This window comes from Dendroctonus ponderosae, unplaced genomic scaffold (genome assembly GCF_020466585.1).
Source record: "Dendroctonus ponderosae isolate FM_Combo_2020 unplaced genomic scaffold, Dpon_F_20191213v2 Dpon_F_20191213_2, whole genome shotgun sequence".
Classification (NCBI taxonomy): domain Eukaryota; kingdom Metazoa; phylum Arthropoda; class Insecta; order Coleoptera; family Curculionidae; genus Dendroctonus; species Dendroctonus ponderosae.
The window spans coordinates 10,723,371-10,746,618 of record NW_026018165.1 but is presented as its reverse complement, the minus strand read 5'-3'; the positions used below and the strand labels follow the sequence as shown (position 1 = coordinate 10,746,618).

General features: G+C 32.8%; 1 protein-coding gene across 1 annotated transcript; it reads left to right on the top strand.

The window, feature by feature from the left end:
* Positions 1-813: 813 nt before the first annotated feature.
* On the top strand, positions 814-7,726 carry LOC109536812 (zinc finger protein 32). Its single transcript, XM_019903212.2, has 3 exons — positions 814-1,107; positions 2,969-3,536; positions 5,886-7,726. The coding sequence occupies exons 1-3, from the start codon at positions 903-905 to the stop codon at positions 6,214-6,216; spliced, it is 1,104 nt and encodes a 367-aa protein (XP_019758771.2). The 5' UTR covers positions 814-902; the 3' UTR covers positions 6,217-7,726.
* Positions 7,727-23,248: the final 15,522 nt, after the last annotated feature.

The following is a 23,248-nucleotide window of genomic DNA, read 5'->3' as shown; positions in this document are numbered from 1 at the left end:
CCGATTTTTTTTTGTGCTTTATGGCAGAAGAGCGCTTAACTGGACTAGTTGTCTTCATCTATGACTGAAATGACCTTACCGATTGAAGTGGAAGAACTCGTAACTCGTTTTGTGAGAAGCCAATAGAAGAAAATTGATTTTGTTATTTGATTAAATTTACTACGATATTGTAATTGAATGAAAGCCTGTACTGACTGAATCTCCACCACATGACCCCCGCCTGACTTGAAAGCTGGATCCGCCCTTGACTTTGTGGATTAAGTCAAATTAATGCCGTAAAGGTCTAAGAAACTTTAGAACTGATGCGCGTAATTTGCATGGCAAAGGTAACTGTGACTAATTTAATTAGATCAAATTTCAGGAAAATATTTTCTAAATCTCCAATCAACCACTTTTCGGACGCTAACAATTCTAAATAGGTATATCAAGACCGCAATTTAACCAACCAATTTTTTTTGGCGCTTAATCCAACATTAAAAACTTCTATCTTGATGCTTTCATTTCTATTATACGAATTCAGTAATCTGCTCTGTTTTCCTTGTTGTTTCCTTGGGACATTCTTCAACAGCAACCATTTGTTTGCCACACCTGTATACAAATTTACAATTATCGAGGTACATTGCTAACATGTCAATCTTCTTTGCAATCACATAATAACGTTATTAAGGCGACCTTTGTGCCCAAATTGCGCAATCAAGGGCTAAGTAGAGGTCTAAATCCGGTAACAAAAAGGGCTTCATACAGCGCACCCTATCAGTTCATAAAAGCAGGGTTGAAACAGGTCGCCACCCGAAATCATGATTGAATCTGAGGCGTCAGCCAATCAAACGGTACAGTTTATCTCCGTCCCGCCTACTTGCGCTACTATTACTACTTCACAGTAGGACTGGCCTGATGTTCGGATGTTTTGCACCAGTTTATCACAGGAACACCGGTTGGAGAGTTGGGCAGTACTTAGATGCCAAATAGATCAGCATATTCACAGGTTTTCAGTGCGGTTAGTGAACTTTTCTCTTCAAAAATTGTGTCTTGCTTTTACTACTGTTGATTGTTTGTGGGTTTACTTTGGACTTGACGAGGATATGAATCCGGTTGTTTATAAAAGAAGTGAGTACTGTGATTATTAATGATGCATGCGATATAAGTGGTCAATTATTGGGGCGAACGATTTTATTTGATAATTTTATCACCGATTTTCAATCTGTGGACTGTATAAGTTTTTTCAAATGTTTCGATCATGAAAATGTTGGTTTAAAAAATTGAGTTTTTTCTGTTTTGCCGCGTGACATCTTCTGTCAAAAAATATGAATTTTGTAGCGTTCTTTCTGCATTGTTAACGAGTACCTATATGTATACTCTTTCTTTCGAATAAGGGGAAGCTGCTGTGTACATTTTCATAAACTTTTAAGTTACTGCTCTCTGGTTGTGTACCTAATTCGGCTGCAGTTTTACGTTATATGTGACTTTGTGTTTCCTAAAACTTTCATGAGCATTTTTTCATTCTATTCGACTAGTTCCTATTAGTGCTGATGCAATTTTTTCCACGTACCTACTTATTTATGGAATAAAATAAACACTCAATTCAACCTGCCCGTTACTGAAAGACGCAAATTGTTCGCAACTCGCTATCACCACTGATAATTTGCCCAAATATGTGAAATAAATAAAGATATCACACTAATCTGCTTCCTAATCGCTTATAAATTGGACTTGCATTTCATAGATTAAATTATACAATTTCGATGCTAAGTGATATATGGAGGTAATCTTATTCGCTTCCACTAACACCACAATAGTGATTTGCATTCCAAATACATTTTTAGATTACTAGAAAAAAAATGTAAAAAAATTAGATTTAAAATCGATGTTGTAACCATTGTTGTGCCAAAAAAAAAAATATTGCCAAACAATCCAAGTTCAAAAATTGTCCAACAATTGAGTACCTGTAGCGCGGACACGCCCCTAGATACGAAAGGCGAACAATATGGGAGGTCTAAAGTACCTCCCGTCCTCAACAGTAGTAGTCTATTTTTTAAATTTGCACTCCGAAGGAATTGTAGCCGCTGTTTCTTTTGGGAACATTTGTTTTTATGCCGAATTTTGCAAACCGACTAATTCCAGTGGGTCCTTAGTTTCGTCCTTTGGTCACAGAAATTACTTTTTCAAGATTAGAAAGTAGGAGCCATTTAATTGCGTTCAATTTAGGACTCATGTTAATCAAACTCATTTAGGCACCTTCAGCCTACAACTAACTAACTTAAAAAAAAACGGCTGATTAGGCCCATAAACTCTTAACAGGTTATTTATTAGTCATTAGGAGAACAATGAAATTCATTAGGTTTTTCTGCGCACCTTAATATACAATATTTATGATTTGTACCAATACCTAAACAGTGCAATAGAAACAAAAAAAATCCTTACATTCTTCCATGGACCCACTAAACTAATCAAATGTGCCGCGGGAATACATATCGGTTGAGTTTTCTTGGTTATTTTTCATCATATATATATATAAATAAATAATCTTTATTTCCTACAGAAAAAGGCTATCGACCCAATCGGTCTTTCTGCCCAACCATTTTTCATCATTTTCTCTCAATTTCACCAATTTTTGCATTAGATATTTTGGTCTGCTCTACAGTTGCAAACACTTACAAAACCCTTTTTTATGGGTGATTATTACTAACTCTTCCCATGCTATTCATCCACTTTTAATTAATTCACTTAAACACAGATTTGCGCTAAATTGGGATTTAAATATACTTTTTTCTGCTAGCATTATTGCATGATTACTTATGATAAAAATAAAATAGTTTTCTGAGGACGGTTAATTGATTAGTAGCATTATTTTTCTGTTGCTATGCGTTGCTCAAGAATTTTGTTTTCGAGATAATATCCACAAACTGGATACTCCAGTGAACTGATATGATATTACTGGTTAACTAAAACATTGTTTTTTTAATCGCAGGTAAAGGTGATTTCATGTTGGAGTCGATACTTGAGGTAAACCAGGAGCCTGACTCATCAACCTCACCACTATCAACTTCGTTCAACGCAAATATGTCTTCAGACCATCAAGTTTTCCACTTGGTCAACCATATGACTCGAGAAGTAGTGAAATCCTGGGTTTCCGGCAATGAACCCTTCACATACACAAATAACAATTACATGCCCATTTCTCCCACATTGGCGAATTACAATCAGGCGATTGCTTACTATGGGCCGCTGCTACCAAATCCGCTACTACACCCGCTGTCACAAAGTTCTTGGGAAAAGAACACCTTGTATAGACAGGGCATTTTGCCTAATGCTAGAACGCACACTTCTTCGGCAGCAGCTAATTTGCGACCTGGTGGTAATAGAAATGGCGGAACGTCGAGACCGAAGAAGCAATTTATTTGCAAATTTTGTTATCGACATTTTACCAAAAGCTACAACTTGCTGATTCATGAAAGGACGCACACAGATGAAAGGCCGTACATGTGTGATATCTGCAAGAAGGCCTTTAGAAGACAGGACCATTTGAGAGATCACAGGTATGCATATGCTTAATAATAATATACATGTTCATCTTTAAAACAATGGTGCGAATGCTTTGTAACGAAATGGAAATTTAATTTGTCTAATTCACTTGATAGTACCATATTTATTGCCTATTTGAATCAGTGTAACTGCAGATTGAAGACGCTATTTAAAAATTAAATTAAATATTAGGATTTATTCAGATATGCCTTGGCAAAATAGTGCTCGCTTTCGACAATTCAGGACATTAAAGGTCCAGTTCAATTTCAAATATATGCTATAATTTCTACAAGTTTAATTAAAATTTGGCTTAAAGTTGGAATAGTTAGTGAGGGAAATTCAAAAAACAAAAAGTATGAATTTTTGCGAACAACGTTTACTGGTTATCAAATTTACTGAATAACAATGTAGGTAGGTACATTAAAAACTAAGAAGTTAAATTTTTTGAATTTTTCAATTTTTGGGAACTACAGGGTTTCAAAGCGTCAATAAAATTTTGGTTTTTTTAAATTGATTTTTAACCAGTTTTCTTATAACCGAAAAAATGCGGTTGAAAGTTTTTTAGATCACGGAATTCAAATTTCTTACTACTTAGCTTGTCGTTCCTATAGATTCTATAGAAATTTTGTTTGAGTTTTCAAATATCGCCATTTTGTTGGGAATATCTCGTTCTCCAAAAAATATGCATTTAGTTCTAGTCGATATCTCACCAATTTCGAGATATTTCACATTGAAACCTCTGTAATTAAAACAATTTTTTTTAATCAGCTTAATTTGGATACTAAATATTGTCGCAAGTTTAAATTTTTAAGGTGGTACATATGGGCAAAATTTGTTTTACAGCCAAGTTTCTTCAATATTTATTCAAGGAAAATAAATGACTACGAATGACTACTTGAGTCAGAACTAAGTAGGGACAACCACAATGATTTGAAAGCTCAAAACACCTAACCAATGCTATAATATCGAGTTATATGTAGTACATTTCTTAAAGACATTTTTTTAATTTAATGTTATTGGAAACATTTCCTGCTATATTTTTAACTTGAAGTTTTTGTTATCATTCAATTACTTTCTAATGTACGTATCTGATAAAAATGAGGTCCAAATAATGAAAAGGAAAAAAAACATCAACATGTGGTAGTTTATAATGATTTATAACTTATTTTGCACTTATCTATTCACAACATTGATATATAGTGGCTATAATATTTGTTACATACAATTTCGCTTTTTTTATTTCGGGATAATTTTGAATTTTCTTTGAGTAAGTTTCCGGGATTGCCCAAGTTACTGCTCGTACAGTGTGTTTTAGGAACGCATTAACTAAGAGCTTAGTTACTTGCAAGAAAAATTAGAAGAAATGAAACGTGAACTCGATTTCAATTTAAATTTAATTGCCCATTATTTCTTTAATTTCGACCAAAGAAATTTGAATTGTTAACTTTAGAATACATATTTAAAAAGTTTAACTGGTCCGAGCATATCGACGTCGAATAATGCGAAAATATGCTTTGAATTGTGTTGCACAATATTTTTATACGACTGCAAAGACAATAAACTATTCTATTCAATAAACATCGTACAAAAACTGGACGGTTGTTGTATTGTTTCGAAATTAACGGGAGAAAAATATGTTTCCTAGTTTTTAAAGTCCAGTAAAATTAAGACTTGCCTTTAAGTTTAGAAGAGGCTTTTCTGCTAACGCTTTTTGACTTACACGAATAAAATGTTTTTGCCTGAACCTGAACAAAAAATGGTTATCGTCGTTCGTACTAATTTATGCCTACACCTATCTATTTTCTGTTCAGTTAAAAAAAAAATTGTCATTAGAATCAGATCAGATTTTTAGAAATAGGAGAATACCGTATAATATTCCCGTGAACTTATCAACCAGAAATATGTACAAATTCATAATTTATATATAGGTAGAATATTAATAGATTGTGGAAGGTATATTGCCTAATTTTCTAATTTAGTCATGACAAACATTGTTATAACACAATATTATTCTTTTTCATTATCTTTCACAAAGCTGTAGTTTCGATTGTAACCCGTTTTTATGGAGTAGGTATAAAAATAAACACGAAATATAAACATTTAGAGGGAGAAAACTGAAGATTTAAGAAGCATTTGTTTATGCGGCTCTCAACACGTTTTCAGTAAGGTATTGCATTAAAAGGCTATGCCAATTTCAAGACAATACCGTGGGTTTTTTTATGAATTTATCCATGTCCTTTTACTCTGTCGCTGGCGTTGCACATTTCGGCGTTTTATTTAACAAAGAATCAATTTTGTTTTTAATGTAATTCAAAGTAAATATAAAAATCGCAAGTATAACTAAGCGGTTGTTTCTATTGCAGATACATACATTCGAAAGAGAAGCCCTTCAAATGCCAGCAATGCGGGAAAGGCTTCTGTCAATCCAGAACGCTCGCTATGCATAAAGTCGTCCACATGGAGGAATCTCCTCATAAGTGTCCTTTTTGCAATCGAGTGTTCAATCAACGAACCAATCTGGAAAAGCATATGCAGGTCCATACCGATCGGCCAATTGAGTGCAATCGATGTGATAAATTTTTTGCGAATTATCACGATTTGAAACACCACCAATCTTCCATCCATGAAGATGTTGATGTGGTTTCAATACAAAAAAAATTCAGTTTTACAATCGACGACATCCTCAAGATGTAAGATTGTAAGATTAGCACTTACTTGGCCGATGGAAATTGGATTGGAGTGGATAATGGACAGGGTGCGAAACATGTCTTGTTTCAAGTAGGAAACTTTCAATTTTGTGGAGGCGATTGACAGTGAAAAAAACATTCTTTCATTGTCTACTTCCTCAGGGACAATTAAGCAATGGATCTCTCACGTTCACGGTTTATCATAATTTAATACTGTAAATAAAAAAACTCGCATGTAAATTGACGTTTTTTACTGTTGACGCAAATTTTCTTCTGAACAAGGCGCTTTGATGAGGACCTGTTAATATCAACGGTGTTTAACCAAGTAAAGATTTAATATATGCATTTGAACATTGCGCAATTTTTTGGTCAATGACATCAATCATCATTAAAAAAATGGTTTTTGTTTGCAAGCATCAGCAAAGTTACTTGTATGGTAAAAATGTACATTAAAGTTCATTTCATTATATTATTTTTGTGATATTTGTAAAATAAATGATAAGATTTAGAGCTGAATGCAATCAGTTCAAGCTTTGAAAAGTATTACATGAAAATAGCTGAAAATCCAAATGATCTTGTTCAAATATGCCAGATATTTATTTCAGCTGTGCTTTGTTAATTTGAAAAATTGGATTTTTAGCAATTTGGCAAATTTGATTTGGTTATTGATATTTTATTATTTGTGTAGCACATTTTAAAGTAAGTTTAAAACTCCAAAGAGTTCTAATTTATTTATTTAGTTTTCCGGTTTTCGAGTTTTGATCAGTATTTTGTGTTTTATACCATTTCGAAAGACTGAGTTGCGTTATTATTATTTTTATTTTGTTTCAAAACTTTAATCACTTAATCAAATATTGTACGAATCGAGTTCTGCATAAAAACGTTTTCATTATTATTGTACATTTTTAATAATTTATTACATCTTGTATAGTGTATTGATATTGTAAATTATGTTGACATACTTTGTTAGCCAAAACAGCTTGGAGATAGGTTTCATTCAACTTGGTAATGATAATTTGCAAACGGTTTGTAACATCTTCAAAATGTCGCATTTTGTGTCCAAATAAGGGTCGTTAGAAAAAGATGATTTCCTCGCGTTCTCGATTGTAAACTGTCGTTTTTTTGTTTCGTTTTTGAATACGAATGTTTTTGGCAAATTCTCCCAGATTTTATGACTTTGATTCAAATCTCATAAAAAAAATGTATAAAATTATAATTTAAAAGATCTTTTTTATACTTCAGATTTCAGTAAAATTAAAATGATGAATTCGGGCACGTTTGCGTTTGATTATCATCATTATGAAATTTGATTAAAGTTAGAAGTGTAATTTGTGAGTTAAAGCCAAAATTATTCTACTTGTAGTAAAGTACTCGTGTGATTCTTTGACGTGTATTAATATGTTCGTTTGTTGTATAGAAAATTTAAAATTTCAGTTTTGTATATATGTTAATAATTCGCTTAGTAAGTAGTTCTAGTATTTTCGATGTACATAGAAAATAAACTTAATAACTTGAAACACGTTTGTTTAATTAATTTCGTTCGCATTCAAGGAGCAGAAGAATATATAAACAGTAAGTTGATATATGTATATGTATTTGAGAAATTGGCGTCCTCCCTTTGCAGGTGTTACCGGGCCGGGGTGAAAAATATTTCAGCTGATCTTAAAAATGGGTAACAATGTTTTATCATCTTTTTCTTCCTGGGTGAACTAATAAACTACATAAATCGTTAGCGTGAATAGACCAAATGAATAGACGCGCAGACCGATTGTATTGTTCATTACTACACAAAAACTGATTCTTCTGAGATGGTAAAAGGTACTCCAAGTATACCGCTGAACAATATATATTGTGCCTCCCTATTCTTATTGAAACAAGTAGATATATTGTTCCTCCCTATTCCAGTTGAAATTTTCGAAGGAAATTCCGAAGAGTAATATTTGGAAACAACATAAACTGACTTACGAGTTATGGGAGAAAGAGATTACCTTTGAATATAAAAAGCTTTTCCTCTATATTAGAAAGAAAAATTTGTTCTATACTAAATACCATTTTCTTTCGTCGTCCAGATTGAAATTAAGTAGATTTGATTGTTATCACACCGTATCTAAATGTTTTAACAAAACAATCTTAGTATTTTATGGAACTGTGGTCGACACTGTATTTGCCCGAATAAAGTTTCAGGGTTTCCTAAATTTTAAAGCAAGTTGAAAAAAAAATTATGCAATACTAAAAAAATGTAAGGAAGGCTGAAGCCTTAAAGAATGAAAAAACCAATAATAAACCAGAAAATAACATACAACTTGCGATTGGAAACTGTAGTTTTCCACAAACTGGAGGTATGTTGTCCAGCCAAAAGCCAAAAGGGCTTCAATCTCACCACTCCTAAATCTCCACACTCCACACGAAGTGAAAAACTGTTTTCTCAATAAACGTTGTATTTCTTGTTGAATTCAAGAAGTTATACGCCGATACAGAAACTCTTAAAGTACTAACGATCAGCCAAATTAAACAGTTAACATTAATATCAAGATGATACTGTCCCATTCATAAATAAAAAATGTTAAAAGAGGACGAATAATCGAAGTTGGGTTGATGTTGGGTTATTATATGACACGTTTCAATCAATGGTTTCTTCGTGGTTCCTCCTCAAGTAGATAATTGTGGTTTTTCTCTGGAACTTGTCCGTTTTTGGCTAGCAGCAAAATCCTAAATGTTGACTATCCAAACAATACCAGATCCAACTACTAAACTCTTCGGATGAAATCTTTCCAAAATATAGTCGAGCTTCTCGAAAAAGAAGAACGAGTAAGTCTATTCAAAGGGAATCTCAACCTGGACAACCGGGAATGAAAGGAAAAAAAAGCAAACAAGTATAAAGAATATTTGTTTCACGGTGGCCAATGACCAAAACTAAGCCAAATGTTGTATAAAACATGATTTGACAGTCATTTCTGTCTTCGATATTAAATTACCCAGTCGAGCGTCATAGGAGATTTTTTTTTCGAATGTTATTATCAGAGTGAAGTTTCAAAAAAAACCGAACGAAGAATGGAAGTCCAAGTGACAAATAAGGGCAATTAAAAATTGCAAAATGGAAACATTTATTGGAATTTTAAAAAAACTACGACCGAAAAATCTAAAATTTTGCTTCCAATCAGTACTCCCTTTAGTAATGTAGAAATTACTTTAGAAAAGCTTTGAACGAAGTGCTATATGTAGTAAATATTTTTTAATGTCACTAAGAAGTTGTCTTCAAATTCAAAAATCATAAAAATCCATGCGAGAATATACACATTTTACTACCAGTTGATTAAAAATTACAAGGTCTTCATCTACTTTCTAATACCTCCTCTAATAATAAGTTCTCCAAAGCGACTCTTTCTGGGTTTAGCGCATGTTTGGAATTAATTTTTTCTTCTGTCTTTATTTTTCTGATCCAAGTATTAATCGTCTTCCGATGATTTTCTCTGCTATCCGCTAAAAGTTTATTGTTTGAAAACTTCTTGCTTGCTGGTCGGCTTTTAGAAACCCTTTTTGCACTGTTCGAACTGATTAATCGTGTTGACTCCCAGCTGTTTGCTATTGTAGTTTTTTTATTATTTAATTTGTTCTTCAGTGTAATCGCTCAATTTTTTGTACGGCAGCAGAATTTCAACAACCATTCACCAGAAACGTGTGGTGTGGTCCAATTTAATATCCGCTGATAAATAGATAGAGAATAGTTGTGCTATTTAAATGAATATCTAAAAAGTAACTCGTTACCAATTTATTGAATTAAAAATATGATTAACTTCTTATTTACTTTCTGATTTACATTTATAATCCTTCGATAGCGAATATAATTTAAGGGATCAAAATTTATTATCGATTCTATAATTGCTTATTATGTAGAAGTGTCCAAAGCGTATATAAAGTGTTTCACAATTAAAGGGTATTTTAATTTTGATTTAGATTTACAGAGACGTACCAAATATTTACAGCTCTTTTAGACACAAACTTATGCAGAATTAAAAAAACATTTTCAACCAGATTTCCTTAATAGAATGTGAATCGTGGCTCTAATCTGCTGTCGTAGTTATTCTGCTTTATTTCTGTTTGGATGGACATATTGTGGTTGTAAAGAGTGTTCCATTTTACTGAAAATTGTTTGTTTTTTCGTACACTGTCTGTACCTACTTCGTATTTTGTTCCTGTCTGCCGTCAGAATCATGTTAATGGAGTATTTATGTAATCTTTTAAATTTGCGATTTATGTGCCTGTTTTGTTTGTTTGTTCCAGTACATATTTCAAATTACTCTGAGGATTGCTTTCTATCACAACCTTCCCCTGCATTGTATAAAATCGGAACTCCTTTTTCTTTGTATGAAGACTTTTTCCTTTTTTTAATATTTGTACCATTTGTAAAATGGGACAATGTGCTGTACTCGTATATGATTCAAACATATTTGAAATAATTCTGAGATTCTCTGGGAATCTTTATTTTCCGCATTGTCTTGTCACCAGTTGTTGTATGTCAATTTATAAAATTGATTGAAAAAAAATGTTGGGCCTTCTGCCTGTTTGATGACATTATTCCTACTGATGAGATCGAGCGAATGTAAAATTTTGCCATATTTCTCTCGTTCGAAAACAAATGCCCCTTCACCATCATTTTACTTCATTAAAGTAATTGAAAATTAAACTTTGTATACACTAGTTGGAATACTTTCTCTTTTTCCACCCCATATTACCAAAATCAACAGTATTTTACAGATGTTCGTTAAAATTCACAGTCACAACATTGCCAGAAGTTACTTTTGTAGATTTATTATATTCGATTATCGGAGCCCTTGAGATTAGTTCTTATTGTTGGTTCAACAGAATGTCGAGGTCTTTTGGCCCTCAGGTAGAAGATACTGGAACTTCCTAGAGACCTAAAGATTTTCTCACAATGAATTACTGTGCAATATTATAACAAGTATAGAGCATTTCGTTCAGTAGAAACCGTATAACGTGGATTTCTTCCGGCTTTTGTTAAATACTTCAATAAGAAGTGTACTGAAAACCCAAAGTCGAAATCAGCACTTTAGGTGAAATGGCCATTGTTATCGCAGATCTCTTAAAACTTTGGAATTTTAAACCTTTAGTCGAATGGCTACTGTTTCTTTTGTTCCGCCGCCACCGTTCTAGAAAGTTCCGACGCTAATCGAACCACAATAAAAAGAGATAGGGGGTGGAAAAATCATTGTCAGGGGCAAAACAATACATCGAGGGTTCATAACATAACAAATACTTTATGGCCAAGAAGCTTCTTCAATCTTTTACGTGGCTATTGCGAAGGGTAATACAACCTAGACGAAGGATAGCAAAGCAAATAGGCAACAAATTATTTAAAATAATTAATATACTGTTCGACTGTTCGTCGTTTTTTCATCTATAAATATAATCATCTTAACAAACACCACCAAATAATTTATGTTAATATGTTGTGCAATATGAAATCTGCTGTTTAAAATAGCTACTATAAATACTTTTAAAACGGCGTGTCTTAAAATGCAATATTTCACTGCATGGTAAAAGTTCAAATTTTAATGCGCTTAAAAAACAGGACGTTGCGCAAAATTTCTTCGTCACTTAATTCAACATCGCAACAAAACCTATTAAAAACTTAAAAAATATATCAAGATTCATGATTATTGAACTATTTTTAAAATTATTTGTTCCACTTAGATATCAGCTCCTGAATAGGTTTCACGGATGATACAATCCGTTATCCTGTATTATTTAGAAAGTTTCAGAACTTAGTTGAACAGGGTTGAAATTATTTTTTTCTTTTAGTTTATAAAAGGCAATTGTCATGAATATCTTATATGGGTTTTCAGCCTTTCGTCGTAAAATACTTATTTGTTGTTAAGAGACGGCAGACTTTTACCAAGGCATATGAATGGTTCAGAAGTTATTGTAATAACAAATATTTCCTAACTGAACGCATTAAAATGAATTGCTATGCAATAAAGATCGTTGGTAATAACGCGAGCGAAAGCCCCAAAAGATACCTACATCTTTGATCGTATTCACACACAAAATGTACAAATCTGATTGAATATATGCGGAAACTTTATCCCGGCTAATAGTCTATTTTATAACGATGTGTTTACGCACTATGTAGATTCTTCTTTCTGTAATCAAATTTACGATGCTGATCATTTTCTAATATATTTATATTAGAATATTAGATCTTTAAAAGTATAGCAACATTTCCACATGTATAGTTGTTCGAATGAATTAACAAATCATTGAAAGAAGTCACAAATTTATAATATTATTCATGCAAAAGTAGACATAAAATCAGTAATTTCAAATAACATGTTGATTCATAATAACTTTATTTAATTGTCAATCTTCTCTGTATTATCGAAACCATTATGATACTCATAACAATTTTTTCTGTCTTTCCGGGGCCATTCAAATTTGTTAAATTATAGAATTATTAACTGTAGGCTTTTCATGAGACTTTTTAGACTGTTGATTATAAATCGTGCATCAGGCATGATTATATGGCAAAATAGTATAGGCTTTAATATCATATTTATATAGAAAACAGTATCTCAGTTTACACCTCATTCTGGACTAAGATAAGATTAGCTAAATCGATAGAAGTATTTGAAGAATTATTTTCGACATAAGGGAAAATACCTACATATATACAATTTCAATATGCAGATGAAGGGGTCTTTACGCAGCTTTGCTAGAACTAGAATTTTACGAAAAATTTAAATAAAATAAAATGGTGTCAACAAATGACAATTTACAGCATTATTTTCGTTCATCCGCGGAATTTGCGTATTGGGTTTAAATAAAAGACTTGATTTCGGCCATGATCCAAGTAAAATATTTAAAAACATCTTTTGTTAAACTGGCCTGATCATTCCAGCAATGTAATAAATTTAAGAAATGGCTGCAGGAAGAAAAGGCATTGAGGCATACTTAACAAAATGGCTCAAATGAAGACCTAACTACTAATAAAAAAAAAACTAACTAAGCTACCGAGTTCATTTGCTGTGGGAAAGTGTTCAAATTCACAGCGAGTTTCATTAAGATCTGTAGTATATCTGATTCTCTCGATATTAAAAAAAAAACGTTGTCTGAAGAACTTTGACCATTAATAGAGGAACCAGACATTTTTTCTTAGCAAAAGTTAGGTCAAATTGTCTTCGTTTGATACAAAAAATATCGCACTACCCTTTTGATCATGTGCCTACGGTAAACCCTGTATATTACGTTCTAGTTTCCCATTCAAATCAAACCCTTCAAAAGTTGTAAATCGAATAAAAGTTGATTTGCAAGAGTTCTGATGTTGTAAATGTTTACTTATTAGGACCAAATACTTATTGTTGTTTAGCCATTTTCTAAATACGGATTTTTATTGTGTCGAGCTAAAAGTAGATACAATTTGATTAATGATTAGTGATAAATCATTTATTTAAAAAAATTGCAGATGCGACTTCAACAGACGCAGGTTTTTAAACTTAGATTTGTGAATAAAATAATAAGTTCGATGAATAACTGAAATATGTGTGGTTTAGGTCTCACAGTTTATATTCACGTACCTATCCATACCGGAGGTTATTTTGGACGGGTTCATAGTTTCGGACGCTTATTTTGGGTTTGATTTAAAATGAGAAAGTCCATATTACGAAAATGTTAATTTTCGTTTTAGTTTCTACATTTACTTCGTTTTGTACGTAGAGCCTAAGTTTACCTATAGGCGCCATCTCCGACCGATATCAAAAGCTGCAAGCTTTACTGAAACCCGATAGATACCAGTATAAGGCCGACTGCAGGAATTTCACTGCGGATTACTGCTGGAATATTTTATGATAATGATAAAAGCCTATCACACCAAATACTTTATTGGACTTGGACGATGGCACCGGGTAATTTATAGCACAGTACCTGTTACATTATTTTCGCATTACAGTTGAAATGATCGACTAACGGTCCAGGATAATGTAATCACATAATTATACACCTAAGGACTAAATGAATGTTCTTTTCTCTGGTAACTGGAAGGCACGATCAGCTCATTTGACTTGAGATAATTGCAGATAAGCGGTTTAGAACGGCAAAAGTCGCTATGGGATATGGGATAGCAATAAGAAAGTGGAGGAAATGTTTATAGTATTTTACTTTTGTGAGTACATTTTCTTCACATTAATGGATTTTTATAGTTTTGAAATATAAATAGCTATTATGATGCGCAAAAAATCAAGCTACTTAATCTTGACTCACTAAAAAAGTCAAAATACTTATTGTTTTCAAATTGAGCAGGAACAGAAAAATGTTAATATCATTTTTAAGTAAAAAAATGTGGGGGAAACATTTTTTTATTTAATTTTTCCCAGCGTTGTTTGCACCCACGCCACCGGCAAAGCTACAAAGAATTTTTATTCATCACAACACATATAACAATGTTAGCTCCCGAATCCCGAAAAATTTTGTTAATGAAAGCGTCCTACAACAAGCAACATTTCAATTTGTCTTGACTACTGACCTATTTATGTGGTCCGTGACAAAGTATGTCTAACCTTTGTTACACAAATTCTGTTGTTCAAAGAACCTCAATAAATTGCTTTCGAAATCCGAACGGACTTTGAAACTCCTAGGCTGTAATCATTTAACTTTACAAGAAATGGTTAGCTCAATGTCGGAAACCGACATTGAGCTAACGCTGTTGTTAGTTCCGGACCGTCTGGCACTATTGTGAAAAAATGGGTTTCAAGTTTACCCATTTTCTTTCAATAGACGTTATTTATGTGCCGCTACCTAAGAAGCAAGTCAGGTTTTTTAAACTAAAGAGAGCAATTAAAGTGTCGTTGACTAAAGAGCTCTTTGTTGACTTGAAATGTTTTACTGGATTAAAAATCAGTTAGTTTGAAATTCACATCTTCTGTGTAAGACGATGCAAATGCGAATAAACTTTGGTTTAGTTATACCTTTTTGAAAAATAGTTAAATGGTGATATAAAAAATTGCAGCAAATTATAATTTAATTTTGCCTCCTCAACTCAGCTCCTAAATCTCATATCAGCCCCCCCCCGAACTCTATCTTTGTTGCTGATTACGCTATTACTGACAATTTGACGGTCTTTAATTACGGTTATAGAACACGTCTAGTTAATACCAATTTGATTACAGAATAATAATATACCCAGCCTGTAAATTTAAATCACATAAGAACATCTTATATACTTTCAACGGTAGTCATTTAAGACCAGTTAACGCAGCCAAATGATCTTTAAGGACAATTTAATTCTTTAAGTAAATTTGCCCTCAAGAATGTTCTCACGAGCGTTTGCAGGTGATGCGGTCGCTTCTTTTTCACGTTTCTGAGAATTTAAGAGATGTACAACAAAAAACACTGATTATACCACATTATCCCACTCAAAATTTAGTTGCCAAAACAAAAACCTTTAAATTTTATTTTCATTTATAAACAGAATCACATCACATCAAGTTATGTGATATGAAACATCGAATGCTATTCTGAATATAACATATTTTAATTAAGAGATCATATTTGATGGCTACACTTTGGCTTTAGCTGTTTTCCATCCGTAAATTACAAAATTACGCTAAAAATTATTTAGTCCGATATTTCTGTTTGACTACTTGGGCGTTCTGTTTCCTCTCTATGGAACAAATTCCCTGAATAGTGATTCAAAAATCTGAATCACTGAATTCATCTGAATATATTTTAATTAAGACATCATATTTGATGGCTACACTTTGTCTTTGGCCGTTTTCAACAATTTTCATATTTAATGGCGTTAAATTACAAAATTACGCTAAAAATTATTTAGTCCGATATTTCTGTTTGACTACTTGGGCGTTCTGTTTCCTCTCTATGGAACAAATTTCCTGAATAGTGATTCAAAAATCTGAATCACTGAATTCATCTGAATATATTTTAATTAAGAGATCATATTTGATGGCTACACTTTGGCTTTGGCCGTTTTCCACAATTTTCATATTTAATGGCGGTAAATTACAAAATTACGCAAAAAATTATTTAGTACGATATTTCTGTTTGACTACTTGGGCGTTCTGTTTCCTCTCTATGGTTCCATAGAGAGGAAATTCCCTGAATAGTGGTTCAAAAAGCTATAGAGTCAAACACTGCAGCAACTGGGGTGGCTACAGGTAACAATGCCTTTGAACCTTGCTCAAAACAAGTTGAATTTTTCACGGAACATATTTTATTTTGAGTATTTTTGATGCCTTCCAGCGAATTATTTCCGTAATCCGTAAATGTTCTAATTGCTTCTATGTGATAAATCTTCATTTAATTGATTGATTGATAGAAAAAATCTATTTGTCTGCGATTTTATGAAACACCTGCATAGTTTATACTAATTGTTTTGAACTTCCCCCTTTAATTCAAATTCGGACTAAGATGTGAGTATCAAATGACTAAGACTAAATATGTTTGCGACTGAAACTTTTCAATTCAATAATTACATTGCTAAGGTCTATTGACTAATTCACATAGAATCTCCACCCCAGGCGCCGGTTAATTCATTAATTCTGATTCACAAGTCTCATATTACTAATCGACCGGTACAAACGAACTGACGCTGAAATGATTTCTTTTAAAAACGTATAATTTTCCAAAAATGTTATGCCCCCAAATTGCCGGGCCTGAAGTAGCAGCGAATGAACTGGCACTCTAATTTCGAAAAAGGTATGTTTTGTCCCTGAAATTAACTCTTGATGACTTTCGGTCAATCTGAGACAAGTTACCGATGGCTTCCTTACCCCTTTTACGGCTTATTAGTTTCCATATTTATAATTTAATATAAAGATCGGAAGTATATAAAGCTTCCTAAATAATAGTTAATCAATCGGGGATTCTAACTGTAATCAGCAAAAAGATGGTACGGGTAAACTAGCATACTAGTAACTTCTGAAAATTAGTTTTCGGGTTTTTTTAAAAACGTTAAATTAAACATCATTCCGAAATAGTCATAATGTAATAGAAAAAATCACTGTATATCTGTTATTATATCTGGATAAAAACATGGCGACTAAAAAAGTTTAATTATGAACAGAATTTCCATTAGATAAACGTGGTGATACAAACATGTAGTTTATTTGGCATACGTAAAACAGTGAAAGTCCGTGTACAATCATTCAAACTGTAAAATGATTATGGCGTAAATAACGAACTATTGAAACAAAAATATGTTTCACAGCCAAACAGTGGTCAGTTTATATAAATGTATTTATCTTTATTACTTTCCCGAAGGATCATCTTTTCGTCTATAACATTCCTAGCTTAAGGAAATTAGTTAATAAGTCAGGAAAAAAAGGTCCTAATAAATAACTTTAATTGTCGACATGCATAAACTGATTTAAAAAATCTTGAAAACGGAAGCGTTGTCAGTTTGACTAATCATGTAGCACGGTTGAATCTTATTTAAATATTTATGAAGACGCTGTAAACATCGCCTGTTATAAGTTATTTATTTCATTTATGATAGGCCGTTTGTTTTGTGAGGGCTTCACACTTGACACTTTATTAATGCTTGACGACTAATCGATAAATAACATCTTTAGACAAATTTCTAAATTAAAATTTGTAATTGTTTAATGGTGAAAGCGTAATGGAAAATATCTGGTTTATAATGAAAAGTTATACTTTAAAAATGTTTAGTGGATTAATATAAATTCTTGATTACGTATCGCAAACTTTTCTATTTTCTGATAGATCAGAACAGTGTAAGCTCTCAGGCAAACCACCTCTGAAGATGCAAGCCACTCGGGCTTGCGACACGTCAGGAAGAGATTCGATTTTACGACGTCCTAAAAGCCCGAAAAACCCACTAGTTTGAAGGAATGGCCTCGAAAGTCTATCTTTTTAATAAAGATTACTTAGATGCTATGTTTTTCCAATCCGTTTGTATGGGGTGGAATCTTGAACAAGGACAGAGGCATCTATGAAAAGACTGGAACCATTTGAAATGTGATTATTTTAGTTACAGAAGCATTTTAAAAATTTCATGGGTTGACCACTTTAAACTCGGTCTCGACCAAACTTCAATTACGAAAACGTTCAAGCCGTATTCCGTATTTGCTAAAATTTATTCCATAATCTAAGACCACAATCTATAAATTAACTAAACGGTTACTTCGGATTTGAAACTTCTGGCATGTTTTTCAATTAGTTCGATGCATTCCCCGTGACCGTGCGCTGAAAATGATGCAAAATTAAAGGCATTTTGAGAAAATTTTCATTTTTTTTTCAAATCGACCACCCTTTGAAAAATTTCCGCCAAAAATCAAAATTTTACATGCGTGTTTTTTTGTACTCAATCGACTCCTTTCGACGGCAGAAAGTCAGAAATATGCATTTATAAAGTGTTCGGGTCAATAATAAAGAAAAAATTGTCGACTTAAAATCGCGAACTCTCAAAAAACGCTTAAAATGTGCGGAAAATGTCTATTATTTCGGATTTAAAACTTCTAGCATGTTTTTCAATTATTTCGATGCATTCCCCGTGTCCGTGCGCTGAAAATGATGCAAAATTAAAGGCATTTTGAGAAAATTTTAATTAAAAAAAATCAACCCCCACCCTTGGACAAATTTCCGCCAAAAATCTAAATTTCACATGAGTGTTTTTTGTGCTCAATCGACTCCTTTCGACGTGAGAAGGTCAGAAATATGCATTTATAAAGTATTTGGGTCCATAATAAGGAAAAAATCGTCGGTTAAAACTACCAGTTGTTAGTTCTCTTTGATCCCTTTCAAATGAAGAACGGGGTGAGTAGCATAAAAGGAGCATAATTAACACAGAAGTCTTTTGTAAAATATGAAAAGAATCGCAAGTTCTTAACACCCGGTTTATTCCGGCCACATAATGGGGAATCAAAGCAGATTCCAACTACCTACTGCAAAAGAAAAGTGATGAAAACCTGGAAGAAGAAGGCTTCCCAAGTTTTTTTTGCAACTTTTTGTCTATTTTGCTATTGTTTGTTCGTATTTGATTGAAATTGTAAGTAGATATCTAGTAACTTTGTCATTCTTTTTCTAGAAATTAGTATTAACAGCAGGTGAAGCAAAATACAACATAAAAATACAGTTCACAAATCTGGTTGAAAATGGCTGTGAAAAAAAGTTAAATAGACAACAGGAATTCCAGGCTAGTCACCCGATTGGCAACTGCCAGTTCCAACTGACCTGAGTATGAAAAGTTACCATTTTATGTGACAGTGCGATGAAAAAGTTGGCCCAAAAGTTCGGAAAAGCTCTTTTTGGCGGCTAAATAAAGTATCAAATGAGCGATGATTTACAGGAAAAGATAAAGTAAGACAACAAGGAGCACTGACATGTTCAGTTTGTTAAATCCAGAAGAGTCTGTATGAAGATTTTCACTTTTGAATTTTGTTTAGATATAATGATCTATCTATTTCAGGATTTGTAGAGCTTATAATGATTTGCTTTTGTGTCGATCATTCTATCAGTTATAAAGCAGCAATTTAAAGAAAATATCCTGGATATTATTGAGACTATGTTTCGAAGCTTTTCACCTGCAGACTACAATTACATAGGCAACTTTCTCCGGGTTCCTAAATGTGTTCCCAAAACCTTTTGTACAGTTGTTCATTGTTGCTGTTTGAATACACAATATCCATTCATTTCATGTAGCGAAGTTCAACCATATTTCAGACGATTATGTATCTTACTTACGCATCTAATTTTTTTGATCAATTTTATAGCCAACCATTGAGGATAGTTAACACAGTTAGAACAATACGAAAGCGAAACTCTATCCATTGCACTATCAAGATTTTATATAATTTATCACAAAACATTACAGGCTTGTAATGGCCATATACATAAGATGGAAGGATTCGATTTTTTCTGGATTTTCATTGCTTTACTTGTTCGGTACAGAATGGACTTATGCCAGCCCTCACAGAGCCTTACAACGCCTTAATAGCAATTGCGAGCAAATTATATGGAGGAGAATTTCGATCAACACCTCGCAAATCCCTAAAGTCCAACTACCTCATTGCATGGCATTTTTGAAACGACAAAAGCATTATGCCCAGTAACCATTAGGACACGTCATACTGCAACAGCCAATGTTTAGAAATCTGAATAGCTATCTATCATGGATAACAAGAGAACGCCGGTAGCATCATTGTGGTTTTGTCTATGGGACTCGTCGAAAATTTATGGTGTCTTTGGCGGCTTCGCTTTTGATGCGTGAATGTAGGTCACAGTGGCAAAGCAAACTGTCACAAATAGCTCATAGCGACAAATTAGCTGGTTCATTTATCACTCTTGGACCAGTTAAAGAATCCACCAATTCCTCTTCTATACAGCCAGAGAAAGCTGTTGTTATATTATATGCTCCCAAAGCTAGAAAAGCTCGTTAATGAACCGTTAGCTGACTGTGTGTCTAATTACTTTTCAATGTATCAATTGTTCATTCAGACAGTACAATAAAGCCTGGAACGAATACACGGAAGTTTTATTAATTTACTTTTGAGAAGCTGGTCAATAACGATATAAGAGATCTGCTATTATAAACAATAGTCTCAATTTGGTGCATTCACGTTAAAGATAAACTCAAACTTTCTCCGCTTTTAACATCACACGTAAACGTTTACAGTTTTTTATATTTTATTATGTTTTAAATATTTTGCTCATTTAATAGATGTCAGTGACTTAAAATAAAAAGTAAAAGTTTTCATCAATACCCATTTCTTACTGTGAAATTTTTCTTGTAAATAACTAAAGCAGCTGAATTTACCGTTTCCAGCATTTCCCTATAAATGACAGAATTATTGAGAGAAAAATTGAAACCTTGTAGTTTAAATTTTGCTTTGTAATTCTTAACCCAAACTGCAAATGATGATGAAGATAACACCTTACTAAAGCACACATATTTAATATAAAACAAATACGTAATTAATATTTCTTGCTAAAAATGCTACCTCTTATCGTCAGAAACAATGATCTGCCAATGGCCTGTTTCTTAATTTACTTTCGAGTTGTGGATGCAAGTTTTGGACATTAGTAACTCTGCCATCTGCATTTTCGCAAAATATTTCAATTGAGTACGATTTTGCATCGAACAGAGTCTGTGAAATATGAATTGGAAAGTGGTGCAACCACTAGATGATCTTTAAAATGAAATTGATATTTTAAACAGTTTAAAATAACATCACACTTCCCAAGAAGCAGAGGGAAATATTTTTGTTCTTAATAGCAATGGGAATTATTTAGAAAAAGTGTTTATTCGCGGCCCACAACTTTAGACCGAATTAATGCTTAAATGACTGCATGTCTGTCGCTCAAACTGTACCGCTCATCACCACTGCACCATCATAACTTCAGTTTTACAAAAAAAATGTATAATTAAATTATTTATAACGGTTGGAGCTGTTTTACTTAGTGTTTCTGCATCACATTTTACATGACATGCAAAAAATGCAAGACCAAGACTGCAGTTGATTTGCAAGAACAAGACCAAGACCAAGATCATGCAAGTCTTGGTCTTGGCCTTGCTTTGCTCATCACTAATTATTATTTTTTAATTGAATTGGCCGCGCGGTGAACTAGAAACACGTAAAAAAAATTGATACCGACAAACAACCGATACTAATTCACTACTCAATAACGCAGTTGGAGATATACTAAATGCAGTTCCACTTAAAGCAGGGGTTTGATTTGGCATAGCAAGGGGAAACGGAGAGTTGCACTGGTCTTCCAAGGAGCGCATTGAGCACGATCGTGTGGGCGAGATTAAAGAACAATTGACAAAAAACAAACGTTGACATCCATATTCAGTTGATACGTTAAAAAAATCGATACTCTATAAATCCATTAATAACCTTTTTATTTTGTATTTCACAAAGCATTCTTGTACCCCATAATTTATTTGCTATTTCTTTTCTAGCGATGTACAATATTTGTTCTAAATTTTATGGTTGCAAAACTATTAAGATATTTTTTTACGATTTTCAGGTTTTTCCCATTGCAATTTTTTCTACATTTATACAAAAATGTATGAATATTTATTAGGTAGGAATTTATTACAGACAGTTATGGCTTGAACGGGATTTAGTGTTTTGTTCCAATTTGTGTGCTTAACATCTTTCTTCTCTCTGATTTTTCAGTGAATGGCTTCAATCCCATTGACAAAAAGAATTAATCACATCTGTTATAATTACACATTTAAATTTTCCTAAACTTGGATATTAGGAAGATACTTCAATTTAGTTACGGAATAATAGCTTGTTTTAACGGTTTAAATTTGGAAATCATAACTTCTTAATGCGTCTGAAGTCTGAACACTTTTTTTTTATTTGTAAACGTAGGGGCGACTAAATAAATTATTTAAAAATACTTTGTATTCCGTAATAAGTGTTTTGTTCCGCAAAATTATAGTATTTTTTTTTATTATATCTTTGGGATGTAAAAATGGCGAATAAATTTCAGTTACTAAATTTCCAAACGTGAATTTTCATCTTTGTAGGTAGGAGCGACTAAATAAATAATTTAAAAATACAAAAAATATAAATTCAGTTACTTAAAAAAATTATTTGCACTGTCACAAGTTAAACTTGTTGATTTGATATTTTCCAGTCGTCATCATGTCAAGAAGCTCTCGTTGTGCCTTTTGGGCCGAAATGTCTTCATTATATTTATTGCAGTTAAGAAGTTTAAAATTCCTGTTAAATAAAGCCGATTCAAGAGCGAAATGATATCAAAGTAACTAGTAAAAATGTGCGTATTTCATTTTTTTGATATAGAAACCCGACGAACTTTGGGTTTGACACGGAAATGTTTCTAGATCTACTGAGAACAAATATTCATTAGACTCAGGACAATGCCAAACGTTCTAAAACGAATTAAGCCAATTTTCAAACCCATTACCAAATAAAAATAGTTGTTATCAGACTTACCTTATTCTCCATTCCGATTGAAACTAGCTTTCTTTAACCGGTACACTGTTCTGAAAACAAAAAAATATTGCAAAATTA

Coding starts and splice junctions, on each gene's coding strand:
- LOC109536812 (XM_019903212.2), top strand. CDS start 903: ATGTTTTGCACCAGTTTATCACAGGAACACCGGTTGGAGAGTTGGGCA. Junction 1,108..2,968: donor TCCGGTTGTTTATAAAAGAA/GTGAGTACTGTG, acceptor TTTTAATCGCAG/GTAAAGGTGATTTCATGTTG. Junction 3,537..5,885: donor GACCATTTGAGAGATCACAG/GTATGCATATGC, acceptor TTTCTATTGCAG/ATACATACATTCGAAAGAGA.